This window comes from Limulus polyphemus, unplaced genomic scaffold (assembly GCF_000517525.1).
Source record: "Limulus polyphemus unplaced genomic scaffold, Limulus_polyphemus-2.1.2 Scaffold3552, whole genome shotgun sequence".
NCBI classification, from domain to species: Eukaryota; Metazoa; Arthropoda; class Merostomata; order Xiphosura; family Limulidae; genus Limulus; species Limulus polyphemus.
In genome coordinates this window covers 1-23502 of record NW_013669162.1, presented here as the reverse complement: position 1 = coordinate 23502, position 23502 = coordinate 1, and the positions used below count along the sequence as shown (strand labels likewise).

The following is a 23502-nucleotide window of genomic DNA, read 5'->3' as shown; positions in this document are numbered from 1 at the left end:
CTAGTCTACTAAAACAGCCAAGACAGGTCACTTTGTAAAGACTAATGGTCAGTTTTATATTATTGGATACAGTAACATGAGTGCAGATGTGCTGCATCATTGTAACTTCTGTATTGTTAGCCAGACATGGCTGAAAAGTCAATATAATAAAAATTATAAATATATATAAATGTATAATATTATGAGATTTAAGCTATTTAGTCTAAACATTTATGTTTTTGTATTATAATTTGTTGTCATTCTAGAACATAAAAGACATAATGTATAATTGTTTCTTATTTTTTTTTACGGTGGTTACAAGATTGGTCAAATCTACCAAACCCGTACAGAGATTCGTTACTGAAAAAAAAAAAGAGACAAAAAGAAACGTTTGATAACTATCTGGATATTATAAAGATTTTACATTGAAATTTGAAAATTTTCTGATGCATCATAGTATTTTTAATCTTAAAATGAAAATTACTTTGCATGTTGGATAGATAGACAACATGTGAAAAAAAAAAAGGCATGAGAAAAACATTGCTTTACAAACCGTAAGACTATATAAAAAGATTTGATATTTTGTGTATGAAAGCATTGTAGTGTTTACCGATGCTCTGCCAAATTTCATTAACATACACTTACTAATTTAAAAGTTATAGCATGAAAACTATAACAAGCATAAAATGGTTACGAGGTTGGTCCCAGAGACCGAGCCAGTGCTGAAAAGAGTTAAATATGTTATCAATTATACATCATAGCACTAAACTGCAGCAACAATCCATTGCATGATTATAAAATAAACATGCAGTGAATTCAAGTAATTTTATACAAATATACTCAATACAGGATTATTATTGTAAAAAATTACAAATGAAACAGTAGTTGATTTACTTTTTGTTAGATCAACAAATAGTTCTTCAATGCCCCGATTCAGCTTTGCAGATGTCAGAAAATGCTTGGCTCCAACAGAAGCAGAGTATCTGAAATTTAACCAGAAAATTTATTTTAAAATAAATAATAAAAAGTTAATATAATCAAATACGAGTTAATATTAAAAATGAACAAATGTACAAATGTTTTAAAACTCAAAACTGAAATTGTATCTACCAAATCTGAAAAAAAAAAAAATCCAGGAAAAGGCTTTATTCCCATTTTTACTAAACTCTCAAACTAAAAACATTATCCACAGTCTCCTAGTACTTTAACTGAATACCTAGTTGTCCCCCATCAAATATAGAGTATATATGAGAATTTTTCAGTTGTTTAGCACCACTATAAACATACAAAATTTTTTTTTTTGCATACAAGAAAGTCCCATAATGTAGAAGTCATCATGTATGTTGTGACAATATGTTACAATACTGGCAATTAAATTGAACAGAATAGTAAGAGTGAATAAAAAAATAACTGAATTTGGTAAAAACGAGTGGATAAAACGAATTTTTTTAATTTGTGTGTAATTTTAGCTGTTCTTGGTAAATTGTGTTTTGTAAAAGTTTTTATCAAGTCTTGAAAGAAATACCTGATGAAATCAACAAATATTGATGCAATACCTTAAAATTCATTTGAATTTAACTTTATGACAAAAATTATCTATCTGGGCCATACAACTCTTCAGTTATTTACAGCACTATAAATACAATGCAAAATAATTTACATTTCCAAGACCTACAAGTAGAAGTACATAACAATACCAATATTGAATAATTAGCTGTAAATAAAATACTAAATAACATTTCTTCAGTTCATCTCTAAGAATACATGAACAAATAATGAGTTTCCTACATATAACATAATGAAAGAAGAGAAAACTATGAAACTTATATTTAAAAAATAAAACAATTCTAGCTTACGCATCTGCTTCCTCCAAAGAAACTGCTCTATCCTTTTCAAGATCTGTCTTATTACCAGCAATACAAAGGCATACATCACTGCCTAGCATCTTACGTAGTTCCTTTACCCACATTTTCACCTATTGTTTTTACAAAAGTTGATCTTAGTCTAAATGTATATCTTTGTCAAATCTGTATATGAAAAACAAAGCTAATATTAGATCTGACTGAAAACTAAAACTATTGCTTTGATAGAAAATATAATTAATTACTATTTAAAGTTACAACATAAATCAAATACTCTTACAAGCCATGCAGTTTATTCAGACATAACATTAGTCAGTAATTATGTACCTAATCCAGCAACTATAATCTCTATGATAGTTATACTTATTCCAATGATCGTACACACATTTCTATACTCTTGATGATCAATTGAATGTCAGAAAAGCAGGAATGCCTGACTTTACACTCAACACTACATAAGGCTTAAACTTATAAAATAAATCCAAGTTAGAAAAATTGTCAATACAATTCTGAGTGCACAGACACATTCTGTTGTACTGGCTTAGAAGTGGTAAAATCATGGTGTTCTTAGTGCAACTCTTTTCACTGCAACACACACATCTATCTAGGCCTAAAATTAAGCCCCTCCAACTATCTTTCTATTTTAATGAACAGAATAAGTGTGTTAAAATAATCTATTTATGTATTGTTGCTATTCTGCCTAGTATTGTTACTCTAATGCACTTGTAGCTTAATTATATAATTATTAAAGATTATTTATGTTTTTATTAATATTATTTTTGGTTTTTAATTTTCTTAATATAATGTCATGACTTTATATTATCTCTTTTTTCCCCCATTTTCAAGTACTATATATAATGTATATATATATTTTTATCCAACCCTATATTCTAATATTTATCATATTGGTGTATATTTTTAATCATCTACATATTTGTGAACATGAAGAGGTGTACCTTGTCCAAAACATCATGCTAGTAAGTATATTTTTAAATGGTATAGATATTACACTGTATCACTTATTTTGCACAAGAATGTTTAATTACTAACTACTGTACAACAACACTAAACTTAGGAGTGGCTAATTACTGAATTTTTGCACTCATTCTAAATATTATTATTATCTACCTGAATATTTACGTAAGCATAGAACTTTTTAAATACGTATCCTTACCTTTCACATTACACTACTGTTTTGTTCAAAACAACAAACCTATAACTAGAATCACAAATTAAAGATAACTAATTTTGTTCGTACAAGAAATGATCAATACTTCTCTTTCATTATACTGCAAAACATGCACAAATAAGCAATGATTTCTTTTTTTGATGTTTTATTCTAAAACTTATAACAGTCAACATGGTTTCCAATACCCCACTGTTAATAACAGAATACATTCTTAAAGCTGATATAAGTACCCAATTCATTATATAAATGCATATAGCATTAGTAAAGTTCACCTTTTGGAATGAATCCTCATCAGTTATATCATAAACTAAAACTGCACCATTACTGTCTCTGTAGTAAATAGGACCAAGGGCATGAAATCTCTCCTGACCAGCCGTGTCCTGGAGAATAAAATGCATTATTACCTATACTACAACAAAAATTAACAAAAATGCTAAACTGTGCTGTATTTTTTATTTTTTTATCCTTATATGAACTATGATATTTGATATTGTTGTTATATCTTTAAAAGGAAATATACAAATAAAAAACAAGGGTTTATTTAATAAACACATAAGAAAGAAGCAGGGATGAAGAAAGTCCAAAAATATTTTACAGCTTGGGATATAAATAAGTAACCTCAAAATGTGTAATGCTTGTAAATATAGTAAGTAAAAACATTTATCTTGTGAAAAATAAAGATTTGTGAAAAAAGACCCATTTTTTTCATAGAATAACAGTGAATACAGATTGCACTATCATATATCATATTAATGGTTTTTGTTCTATATTGTTACAACTACTGTGAGGTAACTGCACATTATAAGAACAATGATCTGTGCTGCCCTTAAAACTACTTTTCTCATCACCAATCATACTTAATATAATGACTGATTATTTCCCACACTGCAACTTCCATTGGAACAGGCTTCTACAAGAGACAACAAAATCACTGGACCAAGTATTATGACAAATATTTCAGAGACCTTCCAGTGTATGTGAATGTCAGAGCATAGTTGTAAAGTCCATAGGAGTTTCAACATAGGACTTCACATGTAGTCATACAAGTTTAATATAATTCCAGTTTCTTCAGCCATCTTTCTCCTGAAAGATTTTGAGATGTAGCTGAAAGCTACTGAACCTTTGTTAACTTCAAATCCTTGTTAATTATATTGTTAACAGTAGGAGATATGCTCAGGTTTATTACAATGGCTTTTTGGGTTAGAGAGATCACGTTCTTAACCACATCCTTTATGTGTGGAGAAGAATATTGTTTCAGACTAGATTGGATGCGGTTTCAGACATTACTATCCTAAGTACCTTTGTAGGTTTTTCTGTTTTCATGAACAACATAGAAAGTTCCATTCTTCAAGATGTTGTGTCCTTTGGCTCTACATTGTTTAACAATCTAACTATAGGAATATTGTTTCTCTGAAAGAGCTGTACCATTATCCTCTCGCCATAAGTTTATCTATGAAAGCACTGCCCCATTAAATGGTCAGGAATTTACCATAATTTTCCAAATATAATACGCACTCTAACCTTCATGAACAAAGAGTCAAATTTGTATTATTAACATAAATAATACCAACCAAGACTTCTGCAATACTGTGGGCAAAGTAACCTTTTGATTACAAGAATGTTAAGTGTGCATATAATCTCTGATTGCAAGCTCGCAGTAATGCTTCCTTCCTCTGCAATCTCAGCTAGCAAATAAATATTGTCAAAGTGTTAGAGTATCCGTAAAGTCACTAAAAGCAAGTTTGCCTTAGCGCTTGCTATGTAGAGAAGTTGCGCCAACTATTTAAGGACAGTGAGTTGGTTTCAGAATTTGAAGGTTTCACTAAAAATGATTTTTACTTTTGAATATCAAACATAATGTAGTGATAACTAGTTTTGTATTTCCAAACCTAAGTGTGCAAGTAAATAAGTCTAAAAATCACAAGACTTAGCTTCTTAATCATTTTATTTCAAAAATAGTGAAAGAAAAGATGGCCTAGACTGGCTGTAAATAATATTTAGATTTGGTACCATATATTATACATACCCAAACTTCTAGATACATTTTAATGAAATAAAATGCATATTATATTTGAAAAATTATGGTGTGTTAAGAATGGATAATGGTAGCTCAGGTAAGTATACATGATTTGTTACTCTTAAATCAGCAGCAGTAACCTCATACAAGTAGTTATAAACCAATGTGATGATGAAGGTTTCTGGATCACTTCAAGATATAAGATCTTGAACTATGCAGTTCTCCAAGGATCATGTTCATGAAAAATAGTCACTGATTAATGGATCAGAAAAGAAAGTAAGATGAAAAGTTAAGAAAGAAAATGAAAATGCCTAGTTTAACAATTTACTAGCCAGGAATTGGCTGTGTTAGAAATTCTCAAACTTAAATTTACAGTTCTTTTTTTTCTTTCAAACACACACACACACACACAAACACATTTTTTTTACCAAAAACATAATGTTAATTTCCAAGCAACTTTTCCCCCAAAACAATTGTTTTAATACTTCTTTTGTTTTGAGCCAAATAACAGAAGAAGTGTAATATTAATCTTCAAACAACTTCTCCAACAGTATGAATTCAATTGTTGAAATACTTGTTTGTTGCAATGCTGCTTTAAAATAAAGATGTTTTTTACTTTTTGAAAATATTTGTAAAACAAATTACATCAAGCTTAAAAGAAACTATTCTTACCCAAATAGCTAGATTGACTCGCTTCCCTTCAATGTTGACTCTCTTATTCAAGAATGATGCCTGTTAAAAAAGAAAAAAAAAATGCTTTGCTTTTCAGTATAACAAACAATAAAATGGTTCTGTACAGTTAAAAATGTTGTAAAGAAAACCAATTTCTTTCCCTAAAGATTTATGAACACAAGCATAAAGCAAAGTTTACTTTTTGTCTTTCACAGACTACATTAACATCTGTACTGTAATATCAATCATGTTATACCCTTTACATTTTCATACATGTTAAAGCTAATAAAACACCAGAGACGTTAAAAAGATGGTCATTTCTAATTAAGTCAACACCATTTTCAGGTTGTTAAACATGTAAAAAACAAGAACCATAACTTTTGCAAACATAATACAACAAGAAAGATGATACCGAACTCTACCTACTCTCAAAACATGACAATACACTTATTAGCAAGGGCTTTTTGATACAAACTATATCATTTATTGATTCTGAAAGTTTAGGTTGGAGGAAGAAATATGAATGATAATTTGGAATGAAAACTAAAACCCAATTTAAGCTGAAATTAAGTACTAAGTATATGTTTTTTTTAACATGAAAATAAAAAAGATGTAATGAATTCCAAATGTTTTTTTATAAACGTATAAACCTCAATCACAAACTCAGTCCTTATCAATTATTATCTAGTGTTCAAAGCAATAATAATAATAATTAACTTTTCAATGACTCATTTATCTTAATTTCTTAAACCCTTAAATATAGGTTTATTAATGCAAAGCTTCAAATCTGTTTTACCCAATAAAAGAACAAATTACCAATAAAACTCAACCATGTTTAATGTAACATTTAAATGTCTATTATATTAAGATAATTTTTTCATGCATTAATTTGGGTAAAATTGTTTTGTATATTAAAAATGTTCTACAAGTTAAAGACGCAACTCAACTAATGAAAGTTTATACTGATCAAAACCAAGTTTACGACTGTTTATAATACATGTATTGATTTTATTGCTTAATGTTTAAGCTAGGATGTTTCTTGTCAGTATATCAAACCATTACAGTTTCTCTTTTTTATGCTTTGTATGATTTGGAGAAAGACAAGCTGGCTCCAGTTAAGCTAGTTTTATTTTTCTAACAGGAAAATTGATTATGGAATGAGTTGCCACTGACAGTAGTGGAAACTAACACTTTACAGGAGTTTAAGAGGGGTTTGTTTGTTTGTAATTAAGCACAAGCTATATAATGGATTATCTGTGCTGTGCCCACAAATGGTATTGAAACCCAGTTTCCACTTGCTGCTGAGCCACTGGGGGCATTTAAGAAGGAAATCAAACATTTTTTAAAAGTAAAGAGTAGGTGTGTAAGGACAGCCTTGAAGGAAAAAATGGTCCCTTCTTGTCCAGAGGTTGCTATGTTTAATACAACTATATCACAGTGTTTCATGGGAAAAATTAATGACAGCAAAGCTTAAGTATAATCCATTTTCACAATAACTGTAACTTAACATAATGAGGTATTAAACTTCACAAGAGCATTATTTTATTTTTCCATTTAGCATAAGGATAGTGTTGTAACTAGTAGACCTGTATTTAACAACCTAGAAGATATACATAAAAAATCGTAAGCCATAACAAGCAAAGAATAACACGGATAGATAATATAAAGGTTTGTGACATGTACATATGTGTTTATACAAAACAATACTGGTAAACTACATTATTAACATTTTCTTTACCTGATAATGTATTCAGATAGATACTCACCTCTTCACAGAAGTGTTACTACCTTGTGCCACTGTAAAAAAAAAAAAAATTGTGCATGCCACAAACCTTGAACAAAACACATGTATTAATGTGTACTGCTCTAGCCTATGACATAAACATCATTAGACTATAGCCCTCTACAAATAGGAGAGCAACACATCCTCTATGCACAGTAGACCACATTAGTATTGGTGTTTCTACAAAGGCTCATTCTTGATGAGGCAAAAGAAGCACAGCAGAAGTGGGGAGGAAAGGTGGGAGGTTTTGTGGAAAGGTGACTATCTATCTGAAATACATTTTCAGGTAAAAAAAATGTTAACTTGATAAATGCTACTCACCTCTCCACAGAACTAAGAGCTAGAATACCACATTGATAAGATTGTGGATGAGTCAGTGTAGATAAAGAAGTTAAAAAGATGAAGGCCTTTCTAACTTTTTTAGTCAGAAAGGGAAAACTAATGAAGCATGTGACCCACTATGGGCATAACTCAGTAATGGACCTCATCATTATCGAGTAGGGAATGCTTTTCCTCAAATAAAGGTGACAGAATAAAAGGTACTGTCAAAAAAGCATTCTGCATGGTGCTAAAGTGTCATATAAATGGATGAAATGTGAGATTACTCAACCAGTTGTCGGCAGAGGATGGGTGTGTAGTATGGCTAGAGCAACAAGTCAAGCGTTGGAGCAATACTTATAAGAATAAACAGGTGCAGGGAGAAATTATCCTAGACCTGTATTCAAAGAAGAATGTAAAATCCAATCTTGCTGGCATAACCACTGAGAATGGTTTGATTCATAGTGCAGTCGGGTGGACTTTACTACATTTCCTGGTAGCACTTCAGCCCTACTCCTGGTTGAGGGATGCCATCCACCAGCAGGATTACACCAACCTGAAGGGACCTCCCCAGTGCTTTGGGAATAGGGAAGCAAGGGTTCTCCCTTTATTCCACTAGAAGAAAAAGGAAGGGAGAATGCCAGAGAAACACTTGGACAGAAAAGAAGTAACCATATCTACGCAAGTTCCCACACTGACAGATTATATAACGAGTTATTGCGAATAGGGACAGCAAGAAGTATTAGTCAGGTATGAGGGATAGATAATACTTGGTGCTGTCTACATTGTTTTCCCTGGAAGATATACATATGTATACTACGAAAGCAGTTTTAAATAAAACTCAACACCAGACTCTGAGCAGAGTCAAATGGACTGAACACTGTTTTATGCCCTACTCTATGCACCTTTTTCAGAGAGAAGTATTCTCTGTGAGGCAACATCAGCCAGCAAATTTCATTATATCCATAACATAGATATATAGAAATAAAAAGTGGTTACAGGACCTAAAAGAAAAACAAAGAAACAATCAACTCATTACTTAGAGTCTCTGTGAGGATTGTAGAGTGATGACTGAAGGGAAATTAAAACCATAAGCAAATTAAACCACAATGTGGCATAAGTATCGTGACACAAAGATCACAACCAGCAAGATCTCATCCAGGGGTAATCAACAGGGAGAGGTAAGAGAAGCTACGAGATGATGAACTACATGGGAGAATGAAAAGTGTTATCACCAATACAAGAAGAAATAACCCATAGGAGGGTCATAGCCAAACAATCAAAATGGAAAGAGATAAGTTACTAGAAGAAGAGAAAACCCATGACAACAAAAAAGAAGGGGGCTGAATGAGCAAGATAACAACAAATGTGTATGGAAATCCCAATATACGAGTGTTATAAGCCATAAGACTTACCACATAGCCACTAAGGGGTTCCAAACTTATGTATGTTGGGTGGGGTTGGGAATAAAAGGGATGCTCATAGCTGTGTTGGATAAAGTGAGCCACCTTAACAGCAAGAGATTAAAAGAAGGAGGGAGAGACATAAGAGAAAACAATGGATATCTGAACATACTATACTGATCAGCCAAAGTTCACTGAAAGGAATGCACATCTGAGAACAACAAGGGACTCAAGAGAAGAAAAAGTTCCCACAAAGAAAAAATCCTCTTGTTCAGGAAAATAAGAAGACATGAGAGTTCCACATCTTGAAGACAAAGGAAAAGTCTAAGCTTAATCCATATAAGAATTGAGAAAGACCCTAAGTGAAGGAGATACTGGATTAGAGTCAAAACTGAATCAGAGAGCCAAATAGATCAATAATTATGTTCAACTGCAAAGGAAGTACTCTGCTATTGGTAAGAATTCTGATATGAACAATGGAACACTCCCTGGTCATAACATGCAAAAGCATGAGAAAGCTCATTACTTAGCAATGCCATCAAGTGAAAGATACATTGTCAAATATAATGAACTAAATGCTATAGCACTTATTAGTAGTATGTAAATAATTGGATAGCATTGTAGAGATTGATACTTTAATAAACAGTTATTCAAAAAAGGATAGTTTCTTTAATTAATTATTCTCACATGAGACCCTGATAGTTGGAATAATTGAAAACAGTAAAAATCGGAACCACTAATTTTGATGAGTTGATTATTTTCCTGAGTTGTGACATTGACTGATTAAGCAGAACAATCTCAAATTCATCAAAAATAGTAGTTAAAAATTATAAAGGCAATATTTAATTACTTAGATAGTTGGAATACCTAAAACTGTAATAATGGAAAACACTGATTTAAATTAGTTGATTATTTTATACTGGTAATTGATTATACCGATTGAGTTAATTATTCAGCTCTAATAACTATAAAATAAAACACAACTACCTATATACATATTTTAATAGGCATTTATTACATAAATTATATATCTATAAAACATTAAATACATTTGGGAAAGATACATACAATTGGTAAAAAATATAACCAATACATTAGACAAGAGCTGAAGAAATTGGAAATTTGCAACATAAGAAAAGAAATATTTTAGAAAATGTTACTGGTATCTAGCACCAAAGCTTTATAATATCCCACAATATTAATAGAACACTATTTAACAGTAAAATATATGTATCAAATCACCATTGAAAAAATGTATAACTAATACTGGTGAAACTCAAAATCAGTAATAGCATATACATGAATTGAAAATAAAATACTGTGAACATGTAATATAAAATATTTTGAACATTTAAAATATAAATTATAATATACTAAATACCATTAATATGTACTTAAAATCTGATATCTATATAAATATAAATGTTCTGTCTGTTATCTGTCCATGTAACTACTTTGCAGGGCATGGATGGATCTTCACCAAAATTGGTATGGAGGTTCATAAGGTCCATGCAGGGGTACATACAAATTTTCAGTTTTACTTTTTGTGGTTTGTATGAGCATTTTTTTACCACTACCTCATCTTCTATGGATGGATTTTCACCAAATTTGGTAGGGAGGTTCATTGGGTCCATGGGAAGATACATACAAATTTTCAGTTTTGCATTTTTTTTACCACTACTTTGCCCCCTGTTGATGGACCTTCACCAAATTTGGTATGAAGGTTTGTTGGGTCCATGCAGAGATACATGCAAATTTGCAGTTTCACATTGTGTGTTTTGCAGTTTTTATAGGTGTTTTTGCATATTTTACAATCACATATAAGGGAAACAACTTTTCATGTCCTAAGATAACCTTCCATTAATCATGAATTTACATAACTTCTGTACAGGGGACAGGTACTGCAGCTAGAATTCAATATATTAATTAATTTATTTATTTATTAAGATTAGTAATTATAATAATTAGCTAAGTCTCCTAAAGCAAACATGATGACACTCAAGTAAGCAGTATTGTTTTGTCCAATGTGCAAAAGACGCAGTTGGCCAGGGCCTACAGCCATCAGGGGCCCACCATATTCACACACAAGAGAGAGAGTGATGTGGTCAGAGGTGGAAGTGGAAGAAGCATCCTTGATTTATTTAACTTAAAAAATAATTTAAATTCTTTTACACTTCATTCTAAATTTGTAATTTTATTAATTTCATTTTAAGAAATTTTTATTAGAGAAATTTGTTTTTGTTTTAGTTAACTATATTTTATTGCAGATACAATTCCTCAATAGTTGCATTTGTTTTTTGGAGTCACAGTTTGCTCGTTTATAATTAAATTAATCATCAACTTCATTGATTCCTTCAGCTTCACTACAACATCATCATTTTGTTTATTATTAATAAAAAAACAGAAAAGGAAATTAGAGCCATTTAACCAATCACAATGCTCTATGTTTCTCAAGACTGCTGTACAACTAGTCATAAGCACAGTAAAGTAGGGGAAGTATGAATATTGACTTGTGAGTTGCATGATTTGTTGTAGAGGAATAGACAGGTGAAGACCAAATTATTTTTGAAAGTAAAAATCTTGTAGCTAGTGAAGTGTGAGTTTTATCAGTTTATTATAGGTGTAATTAGAAAGTCTTATGAAGGAAAGGAATGAGATAATAATTCTAGAACTAATTTATTGGAAGGTTAAGAAAAGGTAGGTTACATGATCAAATTGGTTTACTATATGGCATAATTCAGTTACTAGTTGAACAGTTTTATTTTTCCCCAAAGAAAATAAAAGGTTTACTTTTGTGTGAATTTAGTATCAAATAATAAATAGCTGAACTATTTTTCACTTTTAGGGTTAAGGCTAACAGTCCTCAGTCAACATTAACAATATGTTCCCACCTACAAAAAGTACAAGTCTGAATGTCTCAAAAGAAATTATTAAGAGGCAAGAACAAGACACAACTTCAAAACCAGCTAAACAATTTTGGTCACATTCTAGAAACAAAACTAGATCATCATCATCCCATGACGATGCTTACATACCTGAAAGTGAGGCAGATGTGAGGCAACAGAAGAAATTTATTCTGACCCAAAGCAGACTGAAGTATACAGCCCCACCCCGGGTGAAGAGGAAGACATGCGTGTGTCTGCTGTAAATGCTAAACCTGGAGCTGTAGTTGTGGGAGATAATCATCTTCTTTGCAAGGATCTGCTGATCCTGCATTGTGGCCTAAAGAAATTAAGACTTTATTGCAGGGATATTGGTGTCAACGAGATCCCAAAATATGTAGCAACCTGAATGGAAATTACTGTGCTTCAGAGACGGGCAATGCTGCTGGAGTCAAGCATTCTTTAACTAGGGATATGTTGGTGCATGTGATGAAAACTGACAAGACTTTTATGAGAGACTACTTTATATATTCTCCTTCTGAAGGGAATATTTACTGTTTTCACTACCTCCTGTTTGTTGTATCACAGTCTGCCTTGTCCGACACTTGATTCAGTGATTGGAAACATGCATCATAGCATCTCACACAGTATGAAAACAGTGATGAACACCAACAAAATGTGAAGGTATATTTACAAAGATGCCATATAGAAGGCCACATCAACACCAAATTAGAAAAAGAGTCCACTGTCAAAAAAAAAATAGTGGTATGGAGTTTTGAAACACATCATTGCTGTAGTTAAACACATTTTGAATGTGGTATGTCAGTCCGTGGCAGTGTAGAAAAGTTTGGTTCTCCAACCAATGAGAACTATCTTGATTTGCCTGAGCTTATAGCCATTCTTAGCTGCACACATTGAAAAGTATGGTAAGTAAGGTAAAGTTAACCCTTATCACCTGTCATTCACTATCTGTGAAGAATTTATTAATTTGATGGACTTCAAGTTACAGATTGTAGTCATGAAGGAAATCAGTAAAGTATTTTTTGATAGGTGTGCATTTCACACCTGACATAAGTCATGTTGACCAGTTGACTACTGCAATTCATTATGCTGATAAAATCAGTGGTGGACCACTAAAGAGGTTTTTGAAATTTTTGCCTATACATATGCACACAGATAAATCATTAGCTAATATGACTATTAATACCCTGGAAGATCACAAGATACCAGTCAAAGACTGTCGTGGTCAGATGTACGATAATGCAAGTAATATGTCTGGGAAATACATGGGCGTGAAGACAGGTATTCAAAATGTTAACTAACTGGCAGAACATGTACACACACACTGCTCATTCCATAAATCTTGTTGGCCAATGAACTGTGAATGTCTGCTTATTTGCTGTGAATTTTTTTTACTATGGTTCAGATGATGTAACATTTTTTTTTCGGCTTTTACACATCGTTGGTGACTGCTTCTCAACCAACTTAAACCAAATGACAAAAGAAGAGCACTTGCTCTGTAGAAACTGGGAGACATTTGGTGGTCCAGTCATGCTAATGCTGTCTAAGCTTTACAGATTAACTACAGCAACATTCTTTAGTGTCTAGAGAAAATGAGATGAAAAAGCCGACACTTCCCATCAAGCAAAATCACTTGCTATGAAAATGAGAAAGTTGGAGAATGTCATCTTAGGTATCCTTTGGAGTAGGATTTTAGTCCAATTTAATAAAATGAGTGTGTTTGCAGTCAAGTACAGTGAACTTAGGAAATGCAACCCAATGAACACACTTAAGTCACTCAAGAAATATGTTGACAGTCTTAGAGATGAGAACACAGAAGCAGCCACTGAGACAGTCATGCCTGACAGTAATTATAAAAACCCTCCCACAAATATAAAGTATTTTTGATATATCTAAGAGTCCACATGCTGTTCTAGAAAGTCACAAAAAGTATATCTAAAAGTCCACATGCTGTTCTAGAAGGTCACAAAAAGTATCATATTGAAACATTCAACACTATCATTGATACTCTTGTCAATTGTTTACAGTATGCTTCACTGATCAACAAATTTGGACTTCTGAATGACTTTGCATCCATAAAAATTGAACCGCTTCACAAAAATGCACCTATTTTACAACAATCATACCCAGATGATTTGGAAAACAGTTTCCCACATGAAGCTCTGGCATTCCAGAGTTTGGTGATAACATATTTTCTCAGCAACAGTACCAACAGCAGTTGTATTGGCAATGACAAGAAGGAGAGCAAAGAAATCCTAAATTGTGCATACTGCAGCAAATTGTTACGTGAAAGAAACAGTCTTGGTCTATTTAAATGTGACATAGCCCTTTGCATGTACCTGACATTATGTGTCTGTGACTGAAGGAGAGTGTTCCTTCTCAAAACTGAAGTGCATACAGTCAGTTACATTCAACAATGTAAGAACAACACTTTAATGCTTTTATATTAATGTCAGTTGAGAAAGACATTTTGAAACTGATCAACTTTACCAATATAATTGATAAATTTGCAAGAGTAAAAGTCACAAAAAAATTGTAAGTATGATAAATAATAAAATAGGAAGTGTATCATGAAATAATAATAATAAACCAGTTTTTATAATTCATTTTTTTTCATTTTTATTTCCTTATTCTTTTTATCTCTAATGAATTTAGTTATTCAAATTGTATGGTATTTTTTTAAAAGCAGGTGAGGTCCACTAGTTTATACATTGCCCAGGCCCCACCAGTGTCTTAACAAGGAACTGCAAGTAAGTTGTGTGAATCATATTGTGTACTGTAAAAGTTTTATAATTTTCAAAAAGTTTTTCAATTCAAAAGTAAAAAAATTAATTACAATGTCATCTTTTTGCCTGACATAATTTCAAATTAGTTCTGATCAAAGTTACTTTCTGTAGACAGTTACATTACGAAATAACAGGATCAGTTGAGTCACTACAAACAAATTTTTTACCCCCAGGCCTTAAGAAAACTATACTGCAATCATAGTCTTTTTTTTTTTTTTTTTATACATAATCACTCATGAAGCATGTTTTTATAATATTATTCTGTACAATACAAGGTGCAATGTAAAAAAGAAAATTTATAAGGTCATGTTTGTTTTGTTACCTGAAAAAACAATTAGTATTTCCATAATTTTATACTATATTAATTTATTGTATTTTGTTATTGATTACTGAAAGGTTAACATATTCCTATAATGAAAATGTATTTCTGATAGATACCTACCTTGTCTCACAAAATAGCTTTTCTCGATTAGTACTGCCCACCACTAGCACAAATTTTCAATGCTCACCACTAGCCTTCCACCCCCACTTCTGTATATCCACATGTAAATGATTATGTAGCCGCTCTCCATCAAAAGAAGCACAACACAACCCTTATCATAACCAGCACACTCTTCACATTGGAAATACATTTTAAGTTTAGGAAAATGTTAACTTCCAATATGATATCCTACCTCTTCTCACAAAATAGCTAGAATCCCACACTGAACTGATGGAGGGCTGGAAAAAAATTATCCCCCTTTATAAGAAGCATCCAAAGAGAGACCATGAAGTGTGGAACTAAAAAATAAAATATCACACCTCAGCAGGAGACTGTACCATATCTGATCCAGGTATACTCTTTGCTTTTTTATGACTGTGTCATGAACATAAAAGGTGGAAAAACATGAAGGAATCCCATAAAACATATTATCTATTAATGTGACTGCTAGGTGTCAAGTGGCTAGGGTGCAAAAGACTACAGTGATAGTTCGATCTCATCTAATACCTGGCAGCATCTGGAATTGTAAATCAGTTTCGCAGTAGGCAGAAGATCACCTACTTCTTCACCTTGAAACAGGAATTGGTAGGGAAGACAAGCTTCTTCACTTGCCTGCATTTCCAACCTAATCAACACCTGATCCACCACAAACCAACATCCAGCAGATGGTAGGATGGTGGAAATTCCCAGTGGGATGACATCTCTGGTACAAAACCAGGCAGCATTGGGTATGTTTCTTCCAGTCCATAGTAGGAAGAGGGACAGCAAACCTGGGGTGCATCTTCAATCCAAAACCTGGTGGTATTGGGCATTTTTCATCCAGTTTGCAGCAAGAGGAGGGATACTGGCTATTACACACATGAGAACTTATTTAGCTGAACCATCTACAACCAACATCTGACCCCCTGGGAACCACATCTCAGCCTGAGGAGCAAACTGCAATATATATATATATATATATATATATATATAGTTGCACATTGAGATGTGTAGCAAACACATCCACATCTGGAATACCACAATGAGCACACAACTCACAAAACACCACTCTGTCGAGAGAATCTTGTTGGGCTGAGATAATCAGTCCACGACCAGATTCATGGCACCCGGAATATGACACGCTAACAATCTGATGTGATGATTGTGAACTCATTAGAAGAAATTCAACATTTGGAAATGAAGATCTCATGATTGGGTACCTCCTTGCCTGGAATTATCTGAGTGGACCATCACAGAATGCCCCGAAACATCTCACAAAAAGTGAAGCAGAGCACAATGTCCCAAAAAAAGATAGGTCTCTTGTGCAGTAGGATATGGAGAGGCTGATAGACTGTGAATGAGACAATCCATATCCCATAAAAGAAAGGAAGAAGAACACACTCAGATGAATCAGATATTGTGTGGGTGTGAGAAACGACTTTTCCACTTTGATGAGCCAACCTACTCTGGCAGCCTCTTGAAGAAGAAACTGAGTATGAACAGCAAATTTGACCAGAGAGGAAGCCAAAAGTAGCCAGTTGTCCAGGAAATGGTGGAAATGAAGGCTTCTGGCATGAAGCAGTCAAGTGAACGAGCAGTCTACTAAGCAGAATGTATAAGGAGCCGAGGCCAGGCCAAATAGTAGAGCTCGAAACTGGTAAATACACCCCTGATAAACAAAACAGAGGAAATGCTGGGAAGCCTTGTAGATAGTAATGTGTAGATAGGCATCCAACATGACAACCTTCACCATCCACATTCCGAGAGTGAAAATCCACCAAAGGATTAAGTAAGAGTCCATCATGAATTTGGTTATGACCAGGAAATGGTATAGGGATGATAAATCTATAACCATTTGCCAATCTCTAGTCTTATTGAGTACAATGAACAGATGAGAAAAAACCCCAGCTGAGAAGGTTCCCCAAGTTCTATGGCCTCTTTCTGAAGTAAGTCCTGAACTGCCTCCTATAGGTGCTGGTGAAAAACAGGATCCCTTGGTGGGGGGAAGGCAATGGGATAAGGAGACAATGGGGGGAGGAGGAGAATGAAAGAACCTGTAGGACTCATTGTAAATGGTGTCCACAAATAACAAACATGGAAGAGCCTGGCCCCAACTCTGGGGCCAAGTCACAGATGCTGTAGTAATATCAAATGCCTTCGAGTAACAACTTGACTGCAAATGGATGAAGGATGAGAAGCCGTGACCAGCAAAGGGTTGGACAGGGAAGGGCAAGACACAGAAACAGTAAGAGGAGGTTGGGATAAACAGGAAGTTAATGAGGATAATGAATTATGTAGATGAGCAGACTCAACTTTCGATTTCCAATGAGTCAGGAAAGCCCCCAAACAACTCTTTACGTAAAAAAGGTGCCATGTGCAAATCACATAGGAAAATAGTGGGTAAACATACTCAAGAAAGAATGACATCCCAACCCAGTCCCAACAGCATATCAGCCAGTTCTGAAGAGCCAGAGCTGAAAATGAAAAGCATGCCATTGTAGTAAACAGAAGATCGCAAACATCATCTGAAAACCCTTCAGAAGACAAGTGGATTGCCGGAGCCAGCAGTTAAACAGTCAATAATGTAAGCAGAATTGTGGACAACATCAGTCTGAGACAGGAAAATTGGGGTTTGAGAAAATCACCAATGCATTATGGTTCATCCCCGTAATGTAATGAGAGATTTCAAACATTGGGAATCAAGATAAGGGAAGAAAGATCTGTAAAATGCATAAGCATGATCTTCAGACGTACGAGGCAGACAAGGCATATTAACCCTCCAACTGAAGTTGATCCCCAAAATGCTGAGCATGAACCCCAACATCAGGTGAGGGAAGGAACACTGAATACTGGCCCATAGATACTTCACCAAGGAGGGCAGGCTGAGAATCATAGGAAACAAGAGATAAGGATAAGACAGCACAAACCTGATTAATGGATTCCACAAAGGGTGAAGGAGGTCTGGGTAAATCCCCTGATATCAATCACTTGTGACTGGGAAGCATATTAGGAGGGGGGGATAGGCTGTTCAAATTCTTGCTCTCCCTCTCAGACACCCCAGGAGCAGACATGACAGAGTATTCCTTGTGTGGTAGTGAAGGTTGCATGAACATGGACATTTCTTGCCGACTGGGAAACCCGCGGCAAGTATAACACGCTCCTATTGGTGGAGAGCTGCTGCATAATCATTTAACTGTCAAGGTAGATATCCAGAAGTGGAAGGCTAGTGGCGAGCGTTGAAAATTTGCACTGATAGAGAGCAGTACTGATTGAGAAAAGCTATTTTGTGAGGTAGGTAAGATATCATAGCGAAAATCACTTATTATATTTTCATTTGTAAATTATCACATGGTTATAAAATTGGCATGACTGAGTGTATAAAGAATACTGCCTTGCAAGTGTTTGCTCCACACTCAGAGTTACCAATTCCAGACATGCGAGTGCCCGTCACAGCTTTCACTGGGATACAAATTCAGGAAAGTTAGAGGTATGGTATTACAAACATTAAACAAAACAGTTATGCAAATTATAAATTACAATGTAAAACCAGTAATTTTACACCTTATTCAACATTAAAAAAATAAAGTTTTGCAGCTATAGTTTACAAACATAGCACAATGTAAAAAACAAAACTCGGTAAATTTACACTTCACTTAACACCAAGTCTCCCAAAAAGTTGGTGGTTGCCTTATTACATCTACCATAACTTATAAACAAGGAAATAAATATAATGCCCCTGTGGCTGAAAGGATGGGCAAGTTTGATAACAAGAAATAAAATACAAGACCTTTAAATAATAAGACAACATCCCTAATTACCAGGTCTTATTGACCCAAAGCTGAACAAACTTGAATTAATCAAAACATTATAATGAGAAATCAGATATGATAATAATCACAAACCCTTATTTTGAATAGTTAATTATTTTCATTAGTCATAATTCTAGTGATTAAGATGAATAAACCTGAATTAATCAAGAAGATAACAATGAAAAATTACAGTGACAATATTTTGATTAGTTGAATAGTTTTGTTACATTAAACAATTTAATTATAATTAAGTTGATTATTTCCATGACACTAATTAATGTAATTGATGCTCACAGTAAATGTATTATATTAATCAAGTTAATAATTCAACTATAGCTGTCATATGGATGCTATACAGAAAGATAAACTGTAACAAGACATTTTATAGAAGAAATACAGCTGCTAAATGACCACCCCCACCTCACCCCCCAGGTTTTATCATAACACAAAACAAGCAGCTACTACATATAGTATTTTGGTAGTGTGTGTGTGTTTTTGTAATACAACTTGTGTTTAATTAATGGGCAATTATACAAACCAAAACATAAAATTTTCCATGTAAGTGGCGTATAATATTACATTACTATTCAAACATTGTCAAACAGTTTTTGTTAAGAACAGAAAAACGAAACCTGACAACACCAGGCCTGATAAATCTTCAGATGTTTAGAACTATCTTCAAATTCCTTGCAAGCAAATGAATTTTTGAATACATAAGAACTCATAACTACAGCTACACTGTAATGTGGCACTTTGAGTGCTTCTCATGACATTATTGAAGTGCAACTGTAACATCAGTATTTTAAGATAACACTCATTTTTAATCATCACAAGTGAATGACAAATGTTATATTAAATAAAATTCTCAGATTTTTGTATTTCTCTATAGTCATATAACCAGTATATGTTTTAAATTCAATTGAAGATTTAGTTGCCTCATATAGTACAATTACAATGTCCAAAATTTGATACCCAGAAAAAAAAAAACTACAATAATTATGTACATCTTACGGTAAGTTTCTAGAAAGAGTAAAACCTGTAGTTATAAAATATTTCATTATCAAATTTAGGTTTTCTTACTGCCTCAAAAAATATGTTATCTCGCATTACCTTATATCTCCTATGTATACCACTCCATGTAAAAATTTGTTCATATAATACAAATGAAACTATCAATAAGAAATAAATTATTACATTTACTTTCTAAATTTTCCTTTTTGAAATTAATCATTATCAAAGGTATATTCAAAATATGATCTTAATTACATTGTACTTGTATATTTGATATAATAATGGAAATACAATGATTTTGTTACATTAAAATAAACAAAAACCCTAAATGTAAGTACAATGAAAACTCAGATTACAAACTTTTTATAACCTAAGAACAGTTCCTTACTTCAAGCTTAAAAACACCTGTTGATTAAAGTAACATACCTTATACATACAAATTATAATTAATTTAGAAAATGATGTACCTGAAGTGTACTAAAATGTTTATCACTGAACTTGTTTTCCACGTACTGCAAAACTAATGATGTTTTACCAACACATCCTTCTCCCAGCAATACCACTTTGAAAGAATGGCTACGACCACCTGCCATATCTTTTTGTAGTAAACCTTAAAAATCTGTAACCAACAGAATAATATTTCATAAAATAACAACCAAACTGAGTACTCCAGACACATCTGTAAATGATGTAATTTAAAACTGAAAGGCTTACATGTGTAACATATACTTACTTGAAAGAGATGAACTTATAAGAAAGAGATTTCAGTGATTTTTAAAAATATATTAGGCCTACAGCATTATTTCATGTACCAACATACATACAGATTGCATCCTAGAAGACTTACTGTAAATATATTGCACATACAAAAACCTATAGTACATGCTGTTTTACTGAGGAATACATCACAAACTGATTTAATAAACATATGTACTTGCACAATGCATAAAAATCAAAGAAATTAATTTAAGTTACCTTGACATATTTTTTTGTTGTTGTTACAATAATGACATTCTAGTCAGGATTCAAATAAAAACTCATAAACTGAAAAAACATGAACAAAAGTCAGTGACAGTATAAGCTCTTTTTGTAACCAATAGTATTTAGTTCTGAATAGGCTTATCAGTTAAACATAAACATCATTGAATAAAACATATCGAGAATAAATATATTGAATTACTAATGAACACCAAAAATAACAGACAAAAACACAAATTTTTGAATAAACCCAAAGATATGGATAAAATAATACTCATTACACTTTATTTTATACTGGGGAATATAAAAGTTAACTATTTAATTGCTATACTTCTGATTGATGAGTGGATGGCATGCATAATAATACAAAAGCAATATATTTATCTTTACAACCTCTTGGGAGAGAAAAAAATCTCAAACTAAACTGAAAAAATTTAAATAAGAAATAGAGTAAATTAAATGCTTTTTTAAAAATCTGATTGTAATTTTTCTATTATTATTTTTTCCACATACTTTATATGAATACATTGTATAGACTAAGAATCTTCACTTACCCTTCAATAGTAAAGACATTAGTAAAGATTTTTTGACTCTTTGGTGATAAGTCAATCACCTCATTTTGTTAATCAGACATTACTTGTGTACAGTAAAAAATATACTGTGTTTCAATAGAACATTGGTCTGTCTTTTTAATTTAAGTATATTATATCAGGTATATTTTTCAGTGTATATTATATACCTGAACTTGAAGAAGATAGACCAATGTTCTGTTGAAACATGAACTTGATGAAGTATGTTCTCTACATAACATAATTTTAACTATGCTTATAAAATAAATCATTATTTGCCAATTTACTATTATCTAATCAGACATTAATATTATTATTTGCATTAGTTACTACTACTGTAATAAATATTAATATAGTTAATAATATTATTTACATAATCTGATACCATCACCACTCTTGAAAATTGTAAATGAAATTAGCAAACAGTAATTTTCAAATGATTTGTTATATTTTGGGGTATGTATGTCATAGTTTAACTTTAAGAGTTAAGAGCCTAAATTATCAAGAAATTCTAGTACCTTTATTACTATTACTAACGTCGTGTTCTTACCATAAAATTATACACTAGCTATAAACTATACTCAACTCAAGTGTATTTGAAGAATACAATGGAATAGTCGCAGATTCTATACTGTCTTCTTTCTAAGAAGTTCTTATATTTTTATAAATCTTCACTGCCCGTGACAATGCAGCTTCGATGTTAATCATTAATGTTATCAACCCTTGTCTCGGGCTTTTCAGTTAACTAGCTTGATCAAAATTTTAAATTATGATCTTAATTTGTAGTCCTGTTACTAACTAATATTATTTGCAGTTTTAGTAACTATTATGAAAATGTACACTAACACTCAACAATAACATTAAGGCAAACCTAAGATTAGTTAGACTGAGTAAATCAGTACGTTACAGATGTGAAAAGCCTTGGCTTGAGTCGAAATGCCTAGCATTGCAATATGCAATAGCACAGTACTTAGTAACAATACTTTGTTATTTTAAAAACTATAAGTTTTCTTATCATCCTATGTTTTGACCATCTTTTTTTTTTTAACTTTAGCTGAAAATTATTTACTTTTACTGTACCACGATACTATAGATCAAATACAAGTAAATTCCGACGTGAGCACTTACCCGAATACCCGAACCGAACGGATATGAGAAAAGGAGAAACGCTGTTATTAAGTGTATATTGGAATAATCGAACAGTACATGTAATACTAGTATTTCATATTCATATATAACAGTGGTTCTCAACGTCGCCACGCCATATTTCTCACGGGACACACGTGAATAACGGAAAATTAGGGGGCCACAGATATTCTGAGTGGGCCACCGAAATTTCACTGCCCGAATAAAATATTTAAAATTGAATCAAAGGTTCCCTTCTTCCCGTATTCCCCCACAGCTCAGAAGTCAAGTTACCAGACGCGACTAGTACTCGAGTAACAACAAAAATGTTTGTTCCAGAGCCTCTACCAGTGCTCTATAGTTGTGTCTGTCGGCTGCTGTCAACTGTCCAAGTATTTCCAGTGGTTGTCCCTTCAAGCTCGTTGCCAGATATACAGCTTTCTGCTCCTCTGTCCATCCATTCATCTCTGCCAGTAGCTCAAATTGTGCTCTATATGCTTCCCACGATGCCTTCCCATTGAATTCCTGTGGCTTCCTACGCACTGGATCACTCCTATTACTGACATTCATATCTGGGATGTGACTTCTAACGGGCTGAATATGTCTGCATTAGGGTTTAGCTGCAGGGTCTGGAAGTG

General features: G+C 32.9%; 1 protein-coding gene across 7 annotated transcripts in view; it reads right to left on the bottom strand.

Annotated features, from left to right (window-relative positions):
• The window catches only part of LOC106469574 (ras-related protein Rab-21-like), a 30797-nt gene extending 7895 nt beyond the window's left edge, over positions 1-22902 (bottom strand). The window contains exons 1-6 of one of the 7 annotated variants that reach the window (XM_013930076.2): positions 22868-22902; positions 20660-20811; positions 5720-5779; positions 3303-3410; positions 1836-1954; positions 874-962 (exon numbers count right to left, since the gene is read on the bottom strand). In XM_013930076.2, the coding sequence (XP_013785530.1) occupies positions 874-962; positions 1836-1954; positions 3303-3410; positions 5720-5779; positions 20660-20785 (502 nt within the window). In that variant the 5' untranslated portion in view covers positions 20786-20811; positions 22868-22902. The other 6 variants (XM_022398132.1, XM_022398134.1, XM_022398135.1 and 3 more) reach the window with 6 other exon arrangements.
• Positions 22903-23502: the final 600 nt, after the last annotated feature.